We start from the raw sequence: 21,065 nt of genomic DNA, 5'->3' as shown, positions 1-21,065 counted from the left end.
ACTCAAGGTATTTTTCAGATTTCAGAGACTTCTCTCCAGAGCCTCACAAGACAGAAGACTAATTTGTAAATGTGTTCACTTGAACGGTTTATAGCTAAATTTGCCAGTTTTCTATTTGTGCAATGCATTTTAGCACTTTTTGTCATGGTTTTTGTGGTCTTGTCTTCTGTCTGTGTGATATAATACATATATAATGTACTGTTGTGGATGGATGCCTTTTTATTTGTATTGCTGCAAAACAAATCAACCTACGGGTACAAATAAAGTAACCTATACCTATACCTATAAATCAATGGATTGCCCGTCAAAATCCTGCAGTATGGACACTCAACAATCCAACCTTAGAGGACATGATGGGGAAAAGTTTACTGTAAGTCCTCCTTACAGTTCTAACTTCCATTTTAGATTATAACAGCTGTGTTTTACTATATTGTCATCCATTAACTGTTTATGCAGCAGCCTGTCTATAGGGGTAGATACAGCTGTTAACTAATACATTGATAAACTCTGGTTACAACATCAAACTCCAAAATAAACCATTTATTTAGTGTACTGATTGTAAAAGCTAAACAGAGGAACTTGCCACATGATCTCCGTTTCAGTTTTTGTTGGTGTTTCAGCTCTGAAAAAACATTACGGAAATGTATTACTTAAGCCTTGTGAACACCAAACTAAATAAATGACATGATAATTAAAAAAAAAAAATAGCTTTCTGTGTATTCTATTACATGTTGACAAATGCCACCATGCTCACAAAAGAGAAAAAAAATCCTTGATTCGCCACCTTAATCTGCTCCAAAAGGTAATGAGCTCTACCTTGCTCTTGCTCAATCAAATACATTGACCATTACCATGCATGTACTCACAACATCCATGGTTTGACTTGCACAAAAACCCTTATTTCCAAATATCTCTATCACTGGTTAAAGACTGAGACATAATATATATCCCGGACCTGATCTACACCAAAAGCTGTTTCACTTGTTCAGATTGAGGATACTAAAATATATTATTTCTATGCCTCACTTGAGGGATCATAAAGAATATAAGCCTGTATGATTGTGTGTCCATCATCCAGGACACTGTGTGTTCTTTAAACAGAGGAAAGGCAGGTGCAGGTTGGACATAAGCAGCATATGTACTGTATCGAACTTGTGCCCCAGGGGCTAATTTATAGTTCAGCTGTCAATGACATAAGGAGCCAGACGCAGCAGGGTTCATGGATGGCAGTGAGCCAGTGAAGCAACAGGGGGAGGCAGACAGTTTGTCTGACGGGCTGCTGCACCCAACATACTGTGCACATATCCCTCAATACAAAGCAGTGTTGTATGTTATGTAGGTAACTGCAATGCCAGGGCTTAGTACTTGAAGTGTTTGTCCTTTGAGTGACGCCACAGGCTGTGGCGGAAAAGTGGGTCAACACACAGTGAGATTATGTAACAGACATTTAGTGACATGAGCACAGCTGCTAATTATTGGACACGTGCTACTGTATGGACAGACATTAAAAAAATTTAGGTTTTGAGTTTTTAAACCCAGTCAAATAACAGTTGGGATCTGTGGTGGGAGCAGTCAATCATTTAATATCTATAAACTCGATAGAGGAAATCCAAGCTTGAATTCAAATTCCAAATAACCAAGTCATGTAACAAGTCAGCATGGAGAGTGAGTTTTTTAAAAACATATCAGCACCATTAAGTGTTCGAAAACAATGCACATACAGACACGTAGGCTGAGAGAACTTTCTCGCCTGGTGATGTCCAAATAGTCATACGACACCTGTCGACTACCCCCGTGCCCCTGTGCATTGTGGGTTTGCTGACCAGCGTCTGTTAGAGGTGAACTCTGGCTGCCTGATAATTCATGAGTTAATCCAGTCAAGTGGTAAAGCAGATGAACAAACAGCTCTAGCCTCACTGGAGGGATGATACACACATTATCTCTGCACTTAGCGGATGAAGAAGAATCCCCTCCAATAACGATGGTGGCGCGCAGCTGGAAGCTGAGTTAAAGCAGAGCACCGCTTATTTCACACATATTTGACCTGACAAAGTTTCAGGTTTAGTTTCAGTGTTTTTGAAGCATGTCTCATACAGGCAACTAAAAGCCAATTTATCTACTGCTTTGTCTTTGAGTTTGGTTTAAAATAAAATATTACTTTATAGAAATGTAAAAGTAAATATGTCAAAAAATGCATAATCACTCACGAGGACAATAAAAGAACAGATGAATGTGAGAGCACCCATGTGTAACACAAACTGAAGACAAACCTTTAAATGTGAAAGTTGAACTTAAAACTAGATTACCACTATATATACATATATATGGCTGTGAGCCAGGTGTAGATTCACGTTACATTGCAAAGTTAAGCAGTCACATCACATGTGCGACGATCATTACATACTGTACTCCTGCCTCTGCCCTTAATTCATTCAGATGCACTGATACATATTTGATACGCTTACATGAATATTTTCCAACTACAGCACATAGTGTTCATGTGTTTCAAGTCCAGTTAATCCTATTGAGAGGGCCATACCTATTTGCTTAGCAACAGCACCTGGATGACTCACTTTTTAATACTGTGGTGAATGGAGGAAGTGAAGGACAAATGCCACGTCCCTCCCCCCCTTAACCCACAGTTTTATGATAAAATGTGTTTTTTGTCTGATGCAAAGCTTTACAATGCATGCATGAAGTGCATATCATGATCATTAGTGATCATTCGTTTAATTTGACCACTGATTGATCACCTAAAATTTGAAGCTACTGGAAAATTTGAAGGTGTCTAGCTTAATGTTGACTGGCACAGCACCACAGCAGCTACATTTGTTTAATGCAGTAATTATGCAAGGTCAAGTTGATCAGATCCCATTTTGATGCAGGTTTCGCTAAAGCTTGGAGATATGTAGTCAAGTCTGAGATTGATGGAGAACTGACTCGATGAAATTGAATCAGGGTTCAGGGTGGGCGGAGGCTCCTGTTTGACAGGGTGCAGATGGACCAGTAAGCCTGCTATAATTATAGCCTCCCCGTGACCACACTATGTACAGTACATGTGACACTAGTTGCTTAACTTTCAATGGAGAAAGACCAGCACCAGTACTTCAACAAGCACTGCAACAAGAACACCAACCCAGGCCTGCATTGTTACATTATATTATAGAATAAAAAACTAATTTAGCCAATTTAATATAATCATCATTCAAAACTTTTGAGTGGTCATTCAGGGTTTGAAAGGTTTGTGTCAGTAGATAAAACAAACTTTTAGTAAATAATATGGTTCCTTCAACTTTATGTCGTGTGCATGTTCTGCATCTCCCAGCAACTTCTCTATGGACAGGTGTTGAATTTAATGTGGGAGAGAAGTTTTAAATAGTCTGCCATAAAGGTGTTATTTATAGAGGCCTAACCCTAACCCTAACCCTAACTACATCATTGTATTTGGTTGCCAAGCACATAGTGTTACTTTTCCAATCACTGAAATGGTTCCAAATTGATGGAACAGCTGATAGGTCTCACTACTCCAGGAAGAGGTAGTGCAATTGCACATTTCCACTTAACTGACCCATAATTTGCTCTGACCCAATACTCAGGGTACCATGAAACACAGCTGCAGCTTGACACTGTGCTATTCTAACACAGGTCAGTGCAGTTGGCATGAATTCCTTTCCAAGGGTCAGGTTGTATATGTTTCAAGAGAGTGTTCCGAGACGGAAAAACTCCACCAGCACTTGCAGTCCTCACCGGGGGCATGATAAAAATCATTTTTGTAATTTTTAAACAGGGTAGTATATGAGGCAGAAAAAAATACAAAAATGCCCAATATATGCAACACATGTGCATAGATGGGTTGGGGAAGAAATTATCCTGCTGGGCCCTAAACAAAGGCTCAAACACAATAGTTCCAATTTTGTGCACACTGAATTGAAATCCTTCCACTAGCCACAAAATTATTCATCACTCAAAGCTTTTACACCTTCCATCTTATGACAAAAATACATTAGAACTATCCTCATTCAATAAATGTCCAAGCTGTGCCAGGTGAATATTTCTGTGGCCTGAATGTTTCAGCGTTGTGCGACACTTGAGGAACTATGTGGGTGACATTGGCGAAAAGCGCATGCATCATATTACTGCCCTGTTGCATAACTGTTCCAGACGATCATTATTTAATTGCTCTGGGTGAAATGTCAGAAGGTATGGCCACAATATCTGGTGTCATATTTGTAGGTGATAGAACTTCCTTATAGAGACTAAATGTTAGCCAAACTTATTATTAATTACAAACAGTAGCTTATATATCAGAAATATACTGTAAGAGAAATAGTCTCTTCCAATGCAAATTATAGGTATTTGCAGTAATCAGTTCACTTGTATACTTGTGATATAAAATGCTGCAGGGGTTAAAGGGCAAGACTGATATATGGAGAGTTGGAAACTTGCACCGATAACATTTTTTTCCTGATGATTCTAAGTATAATGTAACCTTTACTGCTAACTGTTGAGTTCTGTCTTTCATAGTTTTTGTAAATTTTTCTTCAGCTAAATAGAGTTTGTCAAGGAGAAAAAGAATGAAAGAAAGAAAGAAACCTGAAAACACGCACAGAAACTAATTTGGAAAACTCCCCCTCGCAGGACATGGCAGTAGACAGCTGGGTAACATGAGACGGGGTTTCAATTCAAGGCAAGGGCACAGTGACCAGCCGACTCTCCTCACCTCTACGTCTGTGGAAACTGGCTTTCAGCTGCAAAAGCAGAAAAGGAGAGCACATGGCAAAGTACAACACAAGTAGAGTTATAGAACATTTATGCATAGAAAGCAGAAAGTCTTGCGTGCACAGACGTGTGTGAAAGGGATACGATTGTGGTTCTACTTGCTGGATGACAGTGGGTGGTAATGATGCAGAGGACTGGAAGGAGCAGGTGTGAGCCAGTCAGAGTTGGATGGGACATCCCACAGACGGGGCCGCCCCCACCAACCCCAACCCCTATTGGTACAATGCCTGTGATAACGTCCCTGTTGAACGGTTGATGCACCTTTACTCTTTCGTCTTAACATACTTAAAATGCATGGGGTGATGTAGCTTGCACAGCAACAGTGGACCAACACAGTGTGGAGAACAGCCTTCTCACCTCATCTGACAGAGAGAGCAGGCTGTTTTGACTTTATTTTTCATCTTCATTCATTCAATGACAGAAACATAGATTTTATTTTGTCTTTTTTACATTACAAATATATATTTAATTCAGTTATATAATAGCAAATGTAGTCAGAATGATGACAATAAACATTTTGGGTCTTTTGTCAATTTGGCATGATTGAAAATACTGGGAATTTGTATCATTAAACTTCACTGTGTAGTTGTTAAGACCAGGCTTTGGACGCAGAGGCAGAGAGAGGCTTGAGACAGAAGTCAAGTCAAACAGGGTTTAATAGTATGACCGTGTGGAACAGGTAGGCAGGCAGGAATCCGGGGCTGGAGTCAGGGGTGATGAATGTCCGTGTGGAGCAGGCAGGCAGAAATCTGAGGCTGGAGTCAGGGCTAATGTCCAGCTGTTGATCCTGGGCAGGGAGACAGGGAAAGTCAGGACACAGCAAAACAGGAAGTTTCAGAATCTTCTAATATCGTTTACTAAAGGTGATGGCTGGCAGTACTGACGGTAACTTAGTCTATAGTCCGGCGAAGACTGAGAGCAGGGCTGGAGCTTATAAAAGGTAGCTGACCGATCAACAGCAGCTGTGTAGCCAAGACCCCAACTCCAGCACACCAGGTCCTCATCTGCAATTAGTCTCCACACGCACCGAGAGAGAGAGAGAGAGAGAGAGAGAGAGAGAGAGAGAGAGAGAGAGAGAGAGAGACACTAGGGGTCAGATGAGGCAGAGGGCATGACAGTACCTCCCCCTCTACGGGTGCCACCCGGCGCCCCCAGGAACCGGTCGGGGCGATCCCGGCGAAAGTCAGTGATGAGGGAGGGGTCAAAGATGTCCCGCCGGGGGACCCAACAGCGTTCCTCAGGGCCATAACCCTCCCAGTCCACCAGGTAGCGGAAGCCACGCCCCTGGCGCTGCATGTCCATGATGCGCCGCACCGTGTAAACGGGACCACCGTCCACCATCCGGGGGGAGGGGGGGCAGCATCAGGAGGAGAGAGGGGACTGGACTGAACAGGCTTCAACTGGGACACGTGAAATGTGGGGTTAATCCTACGAAAGGAGGCAGGGAGCTTCAGCCGGACAGCACAGGGGTTTACAACAGCCTCTACCTCAAACGGACCAACGTACCGGGGGGCAAGCTTCCTAGAGTCCACTTGGAGAGGGAGATCCCTGGAGAGGAGCCATACCCTGTGCCCCGGAGCATAAGCGGGCGCCAGGGTACGGCGACGGTTGGCCTGGACCTGAGTCCTGGAGGAAGCACGGAGCAGGGCAGCACGAGCACGCCTCCAAGTGCCACGACAGCGGCGCATATTGGCCTGGACCGAAGAGACAGCGATCTCGGCCTCCTGATCTGGGAACAGAGGGGGTTCATAGCCAAGAGAACAGAGGAAGGGAGACATACCGGAGGAGGCGTTAGGGAGCGTGTTATGGGCGTACTCCACCCAGGGCAGCCGAGCACTCCAGGACGATGGCTCAGCAGCAGAGATGCAGCGGAGTGCCGCCTCCATCTCCTGATTGGCCCGCTCGGTCTAGCCGTTGGATTGGGGGTGATATCCAGAAGACAGGCTGGCGGTCGCCCCCAGGGCCGTGCAGAAGGCCTTCCAAACCTGGGACTTAAACTGCGGCCCTCTGTCAGAGACGATGTCTGACGGCAGACCATGGATGCGGAAGACATTCTGCACCAATAAGTCAGCAGTCTCCCGAGCAGAGGGTAGTTTGGGCAGGGCAATGAAATGAGCAGCCTTGGAGAAACGGTCAATTATAGTGAGGACCACAGTATTACCTCCAGATGGGGAAGACTGGTTACGAAGTCCAGGGCAATGTGGGACCACGGACAACCGGGGATCGGCAGAGGACGGAGCAAACCAGAACTGGGCTTGGTGGAGGTCTTATTCCGGGAACAGACGGTGCAGGCTGCTACAAATGACCGAATATCCGTGTCCATGGTCGGCCACCAGAAGCGTCGTTTGAGGAAAGAGATGGTTTGATGGATCCCCGGATGACAGGTAAGGCGGGAGGAGTGTGCCCACTGTAGGACCTGAGAGCGGACAGAGTCTGGGACAAAGAGGCAGTTAGGAGGTCCAGTACCTGGGTCGGGCTGGGTGGTCTGAGCCCGATGGACCGTGGTTTCGACCTCCCAGGTGAGGACAGCAATGATGCAGGACGGAGGTACGATGGTCTCTGGTTCAGCGGGGGCCTCCTCCACCGTAAACTGGTGTGACAGGGCATCCGGCTTCACATTCCTGGAACCTGGACGGTAAGTCAAGGTGAAATTGAATCTTCCCAAGAACAGGGCCCACCTTGCCTGACGAGAGTTCAGACGCTTGGCAGTCCGGATGTAGGAAAGGTTCCTGTGGTCGGTCCACACAATGAAGGGGTGCTCCGCACCCTCGAGCCAGTGTCGCCATTCCTCCAACGCCAACACCACAGCAAGTAGCTCCCGATTGCCAACATCATAGTTCCTCTCCGGGGGATCAAGCTTGTGGGAGAAGAAAGCACAAGGATGCAGCTTGTTATCTTCGGGAGAGCGTTGGGAGAGTATAGCACCTACCCCAGTTTCAGACGCATCCACCTCCACAACGAACTGCAGTGACCGGTCAGGGTAGACAAGGATGGGAGAGGAGACGAACAGGCACTTGAGGTCGGAGAAGGCCGCCTCGGCCTCAGGAGTCCAGCGGAATGGGACTGAGGGGGAGGTGAGCGCTGTCAGAGGAGCTGCTATGGTGCTGTAGTTCCTTACAAACCTCCTGTAGAAGTTGGCAAAGCCATTGAAGCGCTGCAGCTGCTTGCGGTTGGTGGGAGTGGGCCAGTCCGCGACAGCAGAGACTTTGGCGGGATCCATCCGGAGCTCCCCCTGAGAGATGATGAAACCGAGAAAGGAAGTAGTGGCGGCATGAAACTCACATTTCTCGGTTTTGACGAACAGCTTGTTCTCCAGGAGTCGCTGCAGCACTGTGCGGACATGATCCTGATGATCCTGGAGAGAGCGGGAGTAGATAAGAATATCATCCAAATAGACGAACACAAACCGGCCTAGCATGTCACGGAGCACATCATTCACCAGGGCTTGGAAGACTGCTGGGGCATTGGAGAGACCAAAAGGCATTACCAGGTATTCAAAATGACCTAACAGGGTATTGAAAGCAGTCTTCCATTCATCACCCTTCCTGATGCGCACCAGATGGTAGGCGTTGCGCAGGTCCAGGGTGGTGAAGATGGAGGCTCCTTGGAGAGGGACAAAGGCAGAGTCAATGAGAGGCAGAGGATACTTGTTTTTGACTGTGATGTTGTTGAGCCCTCTATAGTCAATACAAGGTCTTAAGGTACCGTCCTTCTTCCCGACATAGAAAAATCCAGCACCCATCGGAGAGGATGATGGACGGATGATCCCAGCCGTCAGGGACTCCTGAATGTACTTCTCCATGGCCAGCTGCTCTGGGCGATTGAGGTTGTACAGACGGCTGCTGGGATGAGGGGCCCCAGGCAGAAGCTCAATGGCGCAGTCATATGGCCGATGGGGAGGAAGAGAGAGAGCCTGCTCCTTGCTGAAGACTGGGGCGAGGTCATGGTAAGCTTGGGGAACTGAGGACAGGTCCGGGGGCTCCGCTACAGACGGCGGCTCAGATGTGGGGGTTTGGGCAGAACGGAGACAGTGGGAGTGACAATATGGGCTCCAGGAATGGATCTTTCCTGTAGTCCAATCAAAATGTGGGTTGTGGAGTTTCAGCCAGGGAAATTCCAGGAGTAGGGGAACATGCGGACAGTCGATGACATGAAAACGGATCTTCTCCTGGTGATTTCCAGATAGATGTAAGGGTATGGGGACGGTCCTTCAGTCAACCCTGGCCAGTAGCATACCATTTAGGGCCTTGGTATCCAGTGGGACATCGAGGGGCTCCGTCTCGATGCCCAACTGTTGACAAACCCTACTATCAATAAAACTCTCGTCAGCCCCTGAATCAATTAGGGCCGTGAATGTGAATGACCTCTCCCGCCACACTCTGCGTTACCAAGAGTTCCTCGTCATGAACACAAGGGGAATCAGGTAGGTGTCTTCAATGTCTCTCTTTATTACTCCACACACACGTCAACAAACATAAACTTAAATCACACATAAAGCAACTAGCTTGGTTACTCTGAGTTTCTAAGTCCGGGAGTGATCTCCTGGTTCCTGGGCCCCCGTGCCCCAGCGCGCTACTGCTGATAAAGAGGAGAGAGTCATTAGTTGAACTGGAACACCTGTGTACAATCAGACTCTCTCCCTGGCACCGATCCCAGAACCCCAAGTGGCAAGGGCCCCCAAGGGCCCTTGCCACTTGGCGAGTAATTTAGAGCTAGAAGTGGGGAGCAATACAAGTACTTTTTCTCCCGGTGTGAATTGTCTAAGCTTGGCTCCTCTGTTGTACAGGCGCTGTTGACGTGCCTGGGCCTGAAGCAAATTCTCACGTGATAACTGCCCCAGTGTGTGGAGTTTCACTCTCAGGTCCAGGACGTACTGAATTTCATTCTTACTGGGGCTTGGACCTTCCTCCCAGTTTTCTCTAAGTAGGTCCAGTATGCCCCGTGGTTTTCTGCCAAATAACAGTTTCCCGTGGAGGCCTGGGGCACCTCCCGCACTGCAAACAACAGAGGATCAAGCCATTTAGCCCAATTACGCTCGTCTTCGTGAATGAACTTACGGATCATGGATTTTAATGTCTTATTCAGCCGCTCGACCAGCCCATCAGTCTGTGGGTGGTACACGCTGGTCCGAATAGACTTAACTCCCAGTAATCCGTAGAGTTCCCTTAGTGTTCCTGACATAAACAAGGTGCCTTGGTCAGTCAGGATCTCTTTTGGGATCCCGACTCGGGAGATGACCTGAAACAGTGCCTGCGCAACACTCTTTGCAGAGATGGTGCACAGCGGCACTGCCTCTGGATATCGCGTTGCGTAATCCACCAGGACTAACACAAAGCGATACCCACGTGCAGTCCGGGGAAATGGCCCGATGAGGTCCATACCAATGCGCTCAAATGGAACCTCCATTAATGGTAATGGGCGCAATGGCGCTCTAGGAATGGCTGGTTGGTTCACCAGTTGACATTCACGGCAAGACGCGCACCAGCGGCGCACCACCCCGCGAATGCCAGGCCAATAGAATCGGGTTATTATCCGGCTTAGTGTTTTATCATACCCCAGGTGACCAGCCATTGGGTTAAAATGAGCCGCCTGGAAAATCATTTCCCGACGACTTTTAGGCACCAGCAACTGGGTGGTTTCTCCTCCTATCTGAGTGTCTAATTTCCACTGTCACCATCGGGTATCTGTGAATATCCCCATGCACACACTTAATATTTACCCAACCCGCCTCCAACAAAGCCCCGGGTCGAACCAGGTTCTGGTGAATCATTGACTGCATGCAGCCAGAATCCACCATAGCCTGGTGTACACCCCCCTGAATCCTTACCGGGATTCGGTATGTCGCTCCTGCACCGGGGGAGGGTGTTGCAGGGCCGGCAACCCGGATCACTTGCCCCACGTTGGGCGCCAGTGTAACAATGCCTCTGCGTTACCGTGAGTTCCTCGTCATGAACAAAAGGGGAATCAGGTAGGTGTCTTCAATGTCTCTCTTTATTGCTCCACACACACGTCAACAAACATAAACTTAAATCACACATAAAGCAACTAGCTTGGTTACTCTGAGTTTCTAAGTCCGGGAGTGATCTCCTGGTTCCCGGGCCCCCGCGCCCCAGCGCGCTACTGCTGATAAAGAGGAGAGAGTCATTAGTTGAACTGGAACACCTGTGTACAATCAGACTCTCTCCCTGGCACCGATCCCAGAACCCCATCCCCACTCCCTCCCTCCTGCAGCCGACGCTGACCACGCCCCACTACCACAGATGCTATGCAGGGCCTCGTCGTGGTGGCCCAGATGTGCTCCTTGGAGGGCCATTGTCCGTTTGAGGGCCTCAGCTTGCTCTGCCAAGTCCATTTTGGCCGGACTATACTGTTAAGACCAGGCTTTAGTCTTCACATGACCGAGAGAGAGAGAGAGAGAGAGAGAGAGAGAGAGAGAGATTGAGACACTAGGGGGCAGATGAGGCAGAGGGCATGACAGTAGTAAAATAGATGTACAGAGTTACACAGTACTTTTTGTCCTTTTTTGTCTCTGTTAAAGACCTGTCAATCAATTTGAGAGGGACAGCTGGTTCCAAACTTGGGTTTTGAGTTTTAGTGGAGGGGGATTTCATGTAATTACATTAAATGTATGACATATTGAGAATTGAAAATAATGAGGCTCATCTTGACTGGAAACCATTTTAATTCTTCCAGGCAAAACTTAATTCATATAGTGTACAGAGCAGCTGCATGGCATAAGCACTGGTAATATAGTGTAAAACATTTGAGACATAACCGTATCAAAGACGGGTGCTAATGAAGCTAATGCCAAACATGGCATCATCTTTCATCCTCAATGTTCCATCTGACTGTCAGTATTCCCATCGAAGATTCAATGTCTTATAAGCGGCATATCAATCAGAGCTGAACTGAGTCATGGCTGGTTTGACGTCCCTTCCTCTGCAGGTCGTATGGGGTCAACATCAGCACCAACACAGCATTAAGACCTGCATAACCTCATGGTATCCCATTCAAAAACCCTGCAAACAGTTATTCTTATGAAGTTGTGGGTGTTCAGTTTTTGTTGAACCCAAAGTGAGCAGGAGGTGGACCAGTAATGGGTCGGTTTGTGGAGGTTTTGAATGTGTGCACTTGAGAACTGGCACATTTGATTGCATTTGGACCAAGTGACCATGAAGCCCTGGAACAGTTTAGGTTGTGTTGTGGGTGGGATAAAGGGGTATGCTGCCCTTTCTAGGTGGGTCAACTTTGGGCCGTGATAAATGAAGATATTTCCTGAAGTTTGGTCCTGTTCATGTAAACACATAAAATTAGTTGATGAATTAATAAGGCCTGGGCAAGAGGCTGAGTACAACCTAGACAGGTCACCATCATATCACAGGGCCAACATACAGAAACAAATGACCATGCAGTCACATCCATTAGTTGCCAGTTAGCCAAAACCCAATCTCCATGTCTTTAGATGTGGGAGGAGGCTGGAAAATCTGAAAAGAATTAAAACATCACTTCTTTCTTATTTTTAGGGGTTTACCCCATTAAACATATAATTGAGGGACTTTGAGCACATGCGCTGTTCTGTTCTTTCAATAAGAATATATATTTCTGGGAATAATTAATTTTGATATGAAACCTTAATTTAGTGTGATGTATTAGAAATACAAATCTGACATTTGTAACAAATCAAACTAGATGAGAAGTGATGCGACATCTGGCGATTGGCGGCTGTTTCCTGAGAGAGAGCAAGCTCAAATCGTGGAGGCGGCAGCTCGTAAAGACACTTCCGGTGGCAACAGAAACTGCCACTGATTTGTAAAGGCAGTTGCTGCGATTTGAGGCAGCTGTCAGTTGCCACAGCTGTTCGGGGGCAACTACCGCTGTTTGTGACTTATTCCCTGAGATTTTTACGTAGTTTATTAATGTTTATCAGCGTGTTACTGTTCTGAGCACCAAGAATTATTGATCTGTATTTCTTCACTTGTATTGTGAAACATGCTTGTTTATTGTTTATTGTCATATTTGTACTGATTCTCCTTAACTCCTGTTAATGCTTTGCCTATGTTTTGTCTCATTGAACGGGAAGCTTGGGGGGCTGCCAGGCTGCATTAGGGCACCTGCCGCTGCCGCAGCTCCAACCTTTGTTTGGAGGCATCTGCTGCCTCTGTTGCCACACTTTTTGGAGGCACCTGCTGCCTCTGTTGCCACACTGTTTGGAGGCACCTGGTGCCTCTGTTGCCACACTTTTTGGAGGCACCTGTTGGCTCTAGCTTCCTCCAAATAGTGTGGCAACAAAGGCATCTGGCTTTAAACAGTCTGGCATTAAAGGCAGCTGGTTTACATATCATTGGCAGTTTCTGTTGACACCAGAAGTGCCTCTACCAGCTACTGCTGCCACGATTTGAGATTTCCCTTACTGCTTTTCCTTTGTCCATTGACAGCTAACTGCTACTGAGGTGAGCATATTATATTATCTGTCTTTTCTACCATGTAATGTTGTGGGAACGGAAAGATAAATGACATCCATTTCACCTTTGTTTTTTATAGATGAAAAGTCCAAATGATAGTTATTTAGTAAGTAATTAACTAAAACATACCACACCATAAATTAAATTTGGCTGTGTCTTTGGCTGTGCCTCAGAGCAAACATAGGATGATGTTATTTAGAATTTTCTCTTTTTTTTATCAAACTCAAAGATAACCTTTATCCTAAACAATTGGGGCCTTTGCTCTTCGTTTTTTTTTTAGCAAATATAGGATGGTTGAATAAAACTTTTTTCTTTTCTTTTTTAAATCAAACAAACAACCAAACTTTACACAATTAATGTGAATGTGAAATCTGAATCTGAGCCCATCTGTAGAAGCAGTGTTGAGCCAGTTCACACTTAAAAAGAACGAGTTCCAAGTTCAGTTCATGCGGATGAAAATGAAATAGTTCACGTTCATAGTTCATTTTTTATTGGGATGATTAAGGTGACAAACGTACGGTCATGTGTTTGGTTATGAATCTATGGTGTCGGATCATGTCTGCGTGGTGCTCCGCTCATTTTAACACTGAGTCCTGACTGTGAGCGTCACGTCTCGTGTTGTACTGAGCACAACATGTTGACGAGTCATTTTCATGATGTTTAAATGCAGCCTCATAGACTCTGGAGCAAATCAAACAAACAGTAAGTTACTTCATGTGCTGATCAGGTCCTGATAACTAGTGATGAGTGTTTATTAGTTCAAGTGAGAGCAGAGTGGAGGAGGACACAGAAACTCCAGCTCGGTACAAACCAGTTGCAGCTTCTGCTCTGATCATGACGCAGCTGTGACCAGAGAAACTCTGTGTTTCACTGTTCTTCTACAAAGTCACTGACCGGCGGCGGGTTAAGTGTAAACTTAAAATAGTTGTGAAACATTACATAGCTGCTCTCAGACAGTGTGGTAACTGCCCCCAAACACGTGTGGCAACAGAGGCAGATGCCTCTAAACAGTGTGGCAACAAAGCAGCTGCCTCTAAACAGTGTGGGACAAAGGCAGCTGCCTCTAAACAGTGTGGCAACAAAGCAGCTGCCTCTAAACAGTGTGGCATCAAAGGCAGCTGCCTCTACATATCAGTGGCAGTTTCTGTTGATACCGGAAGTGCCTCTACGAGCTACTGCTGCCACGATTTGAGCTTGCCCTTACTGACTTTCCTTTGTCCATTGACAGCTACCTGCTACTGAGGTGAGCACTTTATATTATCAGCCTTTTCCACCATGTAATGTTGTGAATAACCAGTTAGCTCATTTAAACCCATTTGAACCCAGTACAAAGACATTTTTAGCTATCTAGTATAATTTAACACTAGATTACCTAGACAGGGCTCCAGTGAATTTATTGCGCCCCTCGAAAGGACAGGTAGTGTCAGTGGTTAAGTGTAAACTTAAAATAGACTATTTGGGCTTTTTAAAGTGAAGTTCAGCAGCAGCTCTGACAGCTTTTTTTCTCTATCTCTAAATGAATAGACTATTTAACTCGGTAATTTGCATTATTATTAAGAGCACAGGGCCCAAAGAAAAGTTAAATGACATAGTAAATCAAATCGCTTACAGGAAAAGCAGGGAAATGGAAATGCACATGCAAAAGGAAGTTGCACTTTTAAATACCTGATTTAAATCAATTAAAATTAGTTCAGTTTGTGAATCCAGTTATTCTTTGTAAATGATCTTGAAATTGACCCCCATTTAATATGTAAAATTCAAAGACCAATATTTCATTTATAAGTTATTTTTATCGTTCATTTTTATTGTTATTAACATATCAAGCAATTAATTAACTTGTAATTTAATTATAGATTCAAATGGATTAGCAAACATTTATTCATAGTTATTTCTAATGAAGTGCTTTCTTACTGTTTCTGTGAGCTTTGTTGTCTTTGTGGTTTTTGCAACATGACAACCCATATTACTTCTCTTATCAAGAAACAAGGGCAAAATTGTAGATTTCCAAAATGTTTCATATAATTTAATGTTTAAAGCATTTCCTTTATCCAGAAAGCTGGAAGAAAAAATTCCGTCAACCACCTGATGGGTAAATTGCGTCTTTGGTCAACATTTCCACCTATGTGTGAAAAGAACACAAATCATTTCCAACCTTCATGTCTGACACAAAGACGCCTGATCTCCATAGCATGTTTGTCAAATGGGAAGCTCAGCTTTTTTCAGCTGCTTCAACTCCCCCCAACACACCCCTCACCCACCTTTATGCCCCCCACCCACTTGGATACTCCCACCGACCAACTGGTGCTATGTATGGGCCAAGGGAGGGTGAGGGGAGGTGAGGATACAGCTGCAGTACCCATCTTGGATGACTGAGATGTAAATGTGACCCTTTCACAAACTGTTCAGAGTATCATTGCAGAGGCTCTGGCCAATGAGGGCTAAGCAGGCACTAAAATGGCCTGACCAATGACAGAGCGTTTGCCAGCTATATAAACAGGGAGCAGGCACCCCCAGATTCGGGTGCCCCTATTTTGGCTGTGGTGAACAGGATTTGATCCCAAGGACTGTTACCTTTTTTTTCTTGTCTGGTGTGCAGGTAAAGACTTATCACAGCGATGATTACTTTGTGGAGTTAAAGGAGGAGGAGCAGATGTGTGGATTTGGATAACCATTGAAACACTTTTTAGACTTGCAGTCCTCGATGAAATCCAAAGATTATTACACAACAATTCTGGGATGTCTGAATGCATTCGATGCATTCTCTGAAAAAAAGACTATGTGTCAGATGTCATTGAACTTTGTCAGATTATTGTTAGTTAAGTGAAAACGGGGATGAGCATGTTGTTTTAGCAGAGCAGTAGCACCACTTGTTAAATTGTATAACATATGCTGTTGCTCTCTGCAAATGTTTTTTCCTTTGGACAGCGATTCAAGTAGACAGGTGGTTCTCAGTTTGACACGTCTAAGAGCGATTGCCTGAAGGCCCTGAATCTCCTATTACTGAATTCGGCCATTAAGCAGTCACACTTTAAAGCTTTAATCTAACAAAACTGTTCTGAGCAAAGTGATAACTGCATTAAAATGTTAGCTCTACAAACCAATATGGCCTGTTACCAAAATGCTATACTGTAGTTCAGCACTGATTAGATTTCATGTGATCTAACTCGTGTGTAATTGTATGTGTCATGCCTTTCTTACTCGTGTGATCATTCTATGGAAGCAAGACTCAAAGTGAAAAAGTATCACTGTGTAACTATAAGTAGTTAGAAGTAAATTGATCTTGGTAGATGGGGGGAAGCATCTGCAGCTTGTCAGTCAGAAGTTCAGCATAGTGACAACTTTAAGTGATGTGGTAAGTGTTTGATCCTGTCGACTCAGTTTGATAGAATGAAGGTGATTGGTATGTGTAACTTGTTAACATGTGAACTGTGAAACTCAGCTCGTGTGTGTCATAATAATATAAATGCTACGTTTAAACGCTGGGGACATTTTAAGGACAGGGTTAAGAGTCACATGTTTTGGTGCTAAAAATACCCAGGCAACATGTACTCCTCCCCCGACTATTTCAACCGGACATTTGAGCTTTTGAGAATCGAGCGACACTTGTTACCAGGATTCCAACGCCGACCCCACTCGAGCTCTGCAGCTGTCCTGCAGAATATCTCACATCTTCCAATGCTGAAGATCTTTTGTGCATATTCAGACAACCCTCAGAGACACTTTCAGATTTAGAGAATTGGTTTATAATAATTGTCTCAGCTTAAATTTTCTCATCCAATGTTTCCTTCTCTTTGCAGTGTAAGAAAGCAATCATGCCTTTCGGAAACACCCACAACAACTTCAAGCTCAACTACAAGGTTGAGGAGGAGTTCCCCGACCTGAGCCAGCACAACAACCATATGGCCAAGGTTCTGACCAAGGAGATGTATGGCAAGATTAGGGACAGGCAGACACCCAGTGGCTACACTGTGGATGATGTCATCCAGACTGGTGTCGACAACCCTGGTGAGGCCCAGAGACACACTTCAATTTAGACTTATAAATCTTTTTAGGATTCATAAAATCATTCTGCCCTATTTAGGTCTACAAATATGTACAAAGCTGCAGTTATATAAACATTTCTTAATTTTGCCTGTGAATAAACATCTAATTAAATAATCACACTGTACAGAAGCTATTATCTTCGTTCCATCTTTTAATTCCTGCTTTCCTATTCTCTTCTGATGTTTAGGTCACCCCTTCATCATGACTGTTGGCTGTGTCGCTGGTGATGAGGAGTCCTATGAGGTCTTCAAGGAGCTGCTGGACCCCATCATCTCTGACCGTCATGGTGGATACAAGCCCACTGACATGCACAAGACCGACTTGAACTTCGAGAACCTGAAGGTACAGTACTTTTAGCCAAGAGCTGACAGCACTATGGGTCATTGTGTTAAGGCTCTTAGAAACTTAGAAATCACTAGAGAAAACATATCCACTGTATAAGACTTTCACTTTGTAATCAAACATGATCATTTTTGTTTTTAGGGTGGTGACGACCTGGACCCCAACTATGTTCTGTCCAGCCGTGTTCGTACTGGCCGTAGCATCAAGGGATTCACCCTGCCCCCCCACAACAGCCGTGGGGAGCGCAGAGCTATTGAGACTATGTCCGTTGAAGGTAAACTGTGAATAAATTGAGTACATTAGTATACCATAGGCTTTTCACAAGACTGATAAATGCAACAATATTTCACTCTGCTAATTGATTTTATGTTAAATCAGTTTAAATGGTCCTACATGCAGACTCCTAACAGCGCGTCTCTCTCTGCAGCTCTAGCCAGCCTGGATGGTGAGTTCAAGGGAAAGTACTACCCCCTGAAGTCTATGACTGATGCCGAGCAGGAGCAGCTGATCGCTGATCACTTCCTGTTTGACAAGCCTGTCTCCCCCCTGCTGACCTGTGCTGGAATGGCCCGTGACTGGCCTGATGGCAGAGGCATCTGGTGAGTACAACCCAGACTTTAGTATGGATTTACACATTCATTTTGAATCTGTGGGCTTTATGTTAATGCTTTTCATCTGTTTTCATCCAGGCACAATGAGAACAAGTCCTTCCTGGTCTGGGTCAATGAGGAGGATCACCTGCGTGTCATCTCCATGCAGCAGGGTGGCAACATGAGGGAGGTCTTCAGGCGTTTCTGCGTTGGCCTCAAGACGGTAAAAGTCCAAAAAGCATGATTTGATTTGGAGAAAGCAGTGTTGATTGCAGCTGGATGTTCCTCTGACTTATCCTCTTTCTTATTTGCCAGATTGAGGATATCTTCAAGAAGCACAACCGTGGCTTCATGTGGAACAAGCATCTCGGGTACATCCTGACCTGCCCCTCCAACCTGGGCACTGGACTGCGTGGTGGTGTCCATGTCAAGCTGCCCAAGCTGAGCACACACGCCAAGTTCGACGAGATCCTCACCAGGCTGCGTCTGCAGAAGCGTGGCACAGGTATGCATGTGCACACTTTTAAAAATGTACACCTGTGGATCAGCATGGCCGGTTCATGAAGATCTCTGCTGGGCGTCTCAGCACTCTGAGCTCTTATGTGTAATCTGTACCTGATCCCCTGTCCTTGGTCCTCTTTAGGTGGTGTGGACACAGCCTCTGTGGGTGGTGTGTTCGACATCTCCAACGCTGACCGTCTGGGCTCCTCTGAGGTGGAGCAGGTCCAGCTGGTGGTTGATGGTGTCAAACTGATGGTTGAGATGGAGAAGAAGCTGGAAAAGGGAGAAGCAGTCGACAGCATGATCCCTGCCCAGAAGTAGAGAGGAACAATCTCATCTTTCCCCGTGACCATTCATTTACGTTCAATGGAGCCAGCTGATGGCTTTTCAGAGGAAACAGCTGCTCATCTAGAGACTCTTGACTCTGCTCACCTTTTTTCTCATTACAGCTTTTTCTTTCTTTTCCCTGTCATAAGTTTTTTTTTCACGTTCTCCTGTGTTGGTTGGTAACATCCTGGGATCAGCCTCCACTGAGCTGGGCTCGCCTAGCAGACGTGGCATCACCCACTTTTTATAGTTAAGAGTAATGGTTATTGAAGGTGTTCATATTACTCAATAAAAGGTGCCCCGTTTAACAACTGAATGAAACATTGGTCTTTTTTGTTGCAACATTGAGAAACTCGAAAAAACTATTTTGAGAACAAGAACATTCTTTACATGTTGATACTAATCATGATGCTCAGAAACTATCAACAAGTTAAGATCATGTGTCATAACTGAAAACAAGACACCAAAATGAAGGAAAAAATGCCAACATCAGTGAATTTTATTAATCTTCAGCTCCATGTTCTCCTTAAATACCAGAATGACGCAATCTCACATTACAGTTTCTTTCTGAGGGGAGGAATTAAACAGTAGAGCAGTGTAAAATTACTCATTCAGGTAAAACTGTTATTCTGTCTTTTTTGCATATAACATCAACAGTTTCCATAATCAGTTTTGAAATGACAGTGCAGGTTAAATACTGAGCCCCCAGGGGTCTTAATACTGTACCATCCACCATCTGATCCAGACCAGTTACACATGGTCTCTAGCAGGTACACAAGCATTTACTCAACACTCAGGTCAACAAAAAAAACTCAACTCTTTAAGAATTTTCACAGTAGATTTCACCTTAAGACAATGTTCATCTGTCTTATGCTAAGACTGAGTTGTTTTACACAAAGTCATTTGCTTTTTAGCCTGTTTCATGTCAACAATTTCCACTGAATTACTTTGCAAACAACCTGATTTATATTTGCAATCAGGAGACATTTCTATGGCTTGAATGCAACCCAGGGCTGTCAACGTGTAAGGGACTTAACTGGGATCTCTGTAATTTCAAGTCAAGTAGCAATTGGCAATAAAAATTGCACAATTTATTCCCTATGTCCCTATTGCGATTTATTTGAATTACACACTGTATATTGTGGTACATTTCATGGCATATCTAAATACTTCTAAGACCTCAGAAGCCCTCTTGAATGTACTAAACCTATCTTTTATCCAACACGGTGAAGTCATTGTACCTCACCCACACCGTCCTGTTTGTTTTTGTGAAAGGGGGGAATGACCTGGTGCTACGTCTAGCACCATTTTCTTTGTATCAATTCATGTCTTGAAAACTGACTGTGTCTGCATCTCACAAAGCTTCTGATTCTAGGTGTGCATCATGTTTCATTTTTTACCCTAAAACCCAAACTCTGAAGTCATGCAGGATTGCAGGTTGATTTTGTTCCCCATTGTCACTGACAGAAACTGCTTTAAACTAGAATTACTTCCCTTGCTCTAGCTATAAATAAACCTTGAGCTCTAAGATATATACTATATTCATATATTTTATATACAGCCATCAACTGACTGATATAAATCCTGTTTTTTTAATGATATTATTCTAAAAAATAAATAAAGTACCTGTGCAAATATCCACAAATTGAAGTGTTTCACATTTAAGACATTGGCGCCCTCCAGTGGCTAGTTCTGGGTATTACCTATACAGGTACACTGGAAGGAGCTGATTCAAGTCAAAGCAAAGTGCATTGAGGTCTATATTACCTAATGCTAATATACACCACAATGAGAAACGTCCAGGGAGAGGACAACAACAGACTCCTAGCGCCCATATTGGTTTCTGCTTCTCACCATGAGGAGGAGGACGGGTCAACACCACCCTCCCCACTCGTCGGGCTCCAGGAAACAGCACGCACCAAACAGGACTGAGAAGATGCCATACATGGGTCTTACAATGTGAGAGTGTGGATGATGAGAGTGCTCCCCTGTGAGAAAAACCTCCAACAAAGAGCAGAGG

At 44.7% G+C, this 21,065-nt stretch overlaps 1 protein-coding gene across 1 annotated transcript; it reads left to right on the top strand.

Annotated features, from left to right (window-relative positions):
• The first annotated feature begins 15,679 nt into the window (after positions 1-15,679).
• ckma (creatine kinase, muscle a) lies at positions 15,680-19,361 on the top strand. The gene is made up of 8 exons (XM_035178381.2): positions 15,680-15,837; positions 17,039-17,246; positions 17,473-17,627; positions 17,769-17,901; positions 18,055-18,226; positions 18,317-18,440; positions 18,533-18,722; positions 18,861-19,361. Exons 2-8 carry the CDS (start codon positions 17,054-17,056, stop codon positions 19,037-19,039), a joined length of 1,146 nt encoding a protein of 381 aa, XP_035034272.1. The 5' UTR covers positions 15,680-15,837; positions 17,039-17,053; the 3' UTR covers positions 19,040-19,361.
• Positions 19,362-21,065: the final 1,704 nt, after the last annotated feature.

This window comes from Hippoglossus stenolepis, chromosome 15 (genome assembly GCF_022539355.2).
Source record: "Hippoglossus stenolepis isolate QCI-W04-F060 chromosome 15, HSTE1.2, whole genome shotgun sequence".
Taxonomy (NCBI): domain Eukaryota; kingdom Metazoa; phylum Chordata; class Actinopteri; order Pleuronectiformes; family Pleuronectidae; genus Hippoglossus; species Hippoglossus stenolepis.
Note: the sequence above shows the minus strand (reverse complement) of the source record. Positions and strands in the feature narration are given on the sequence as shown.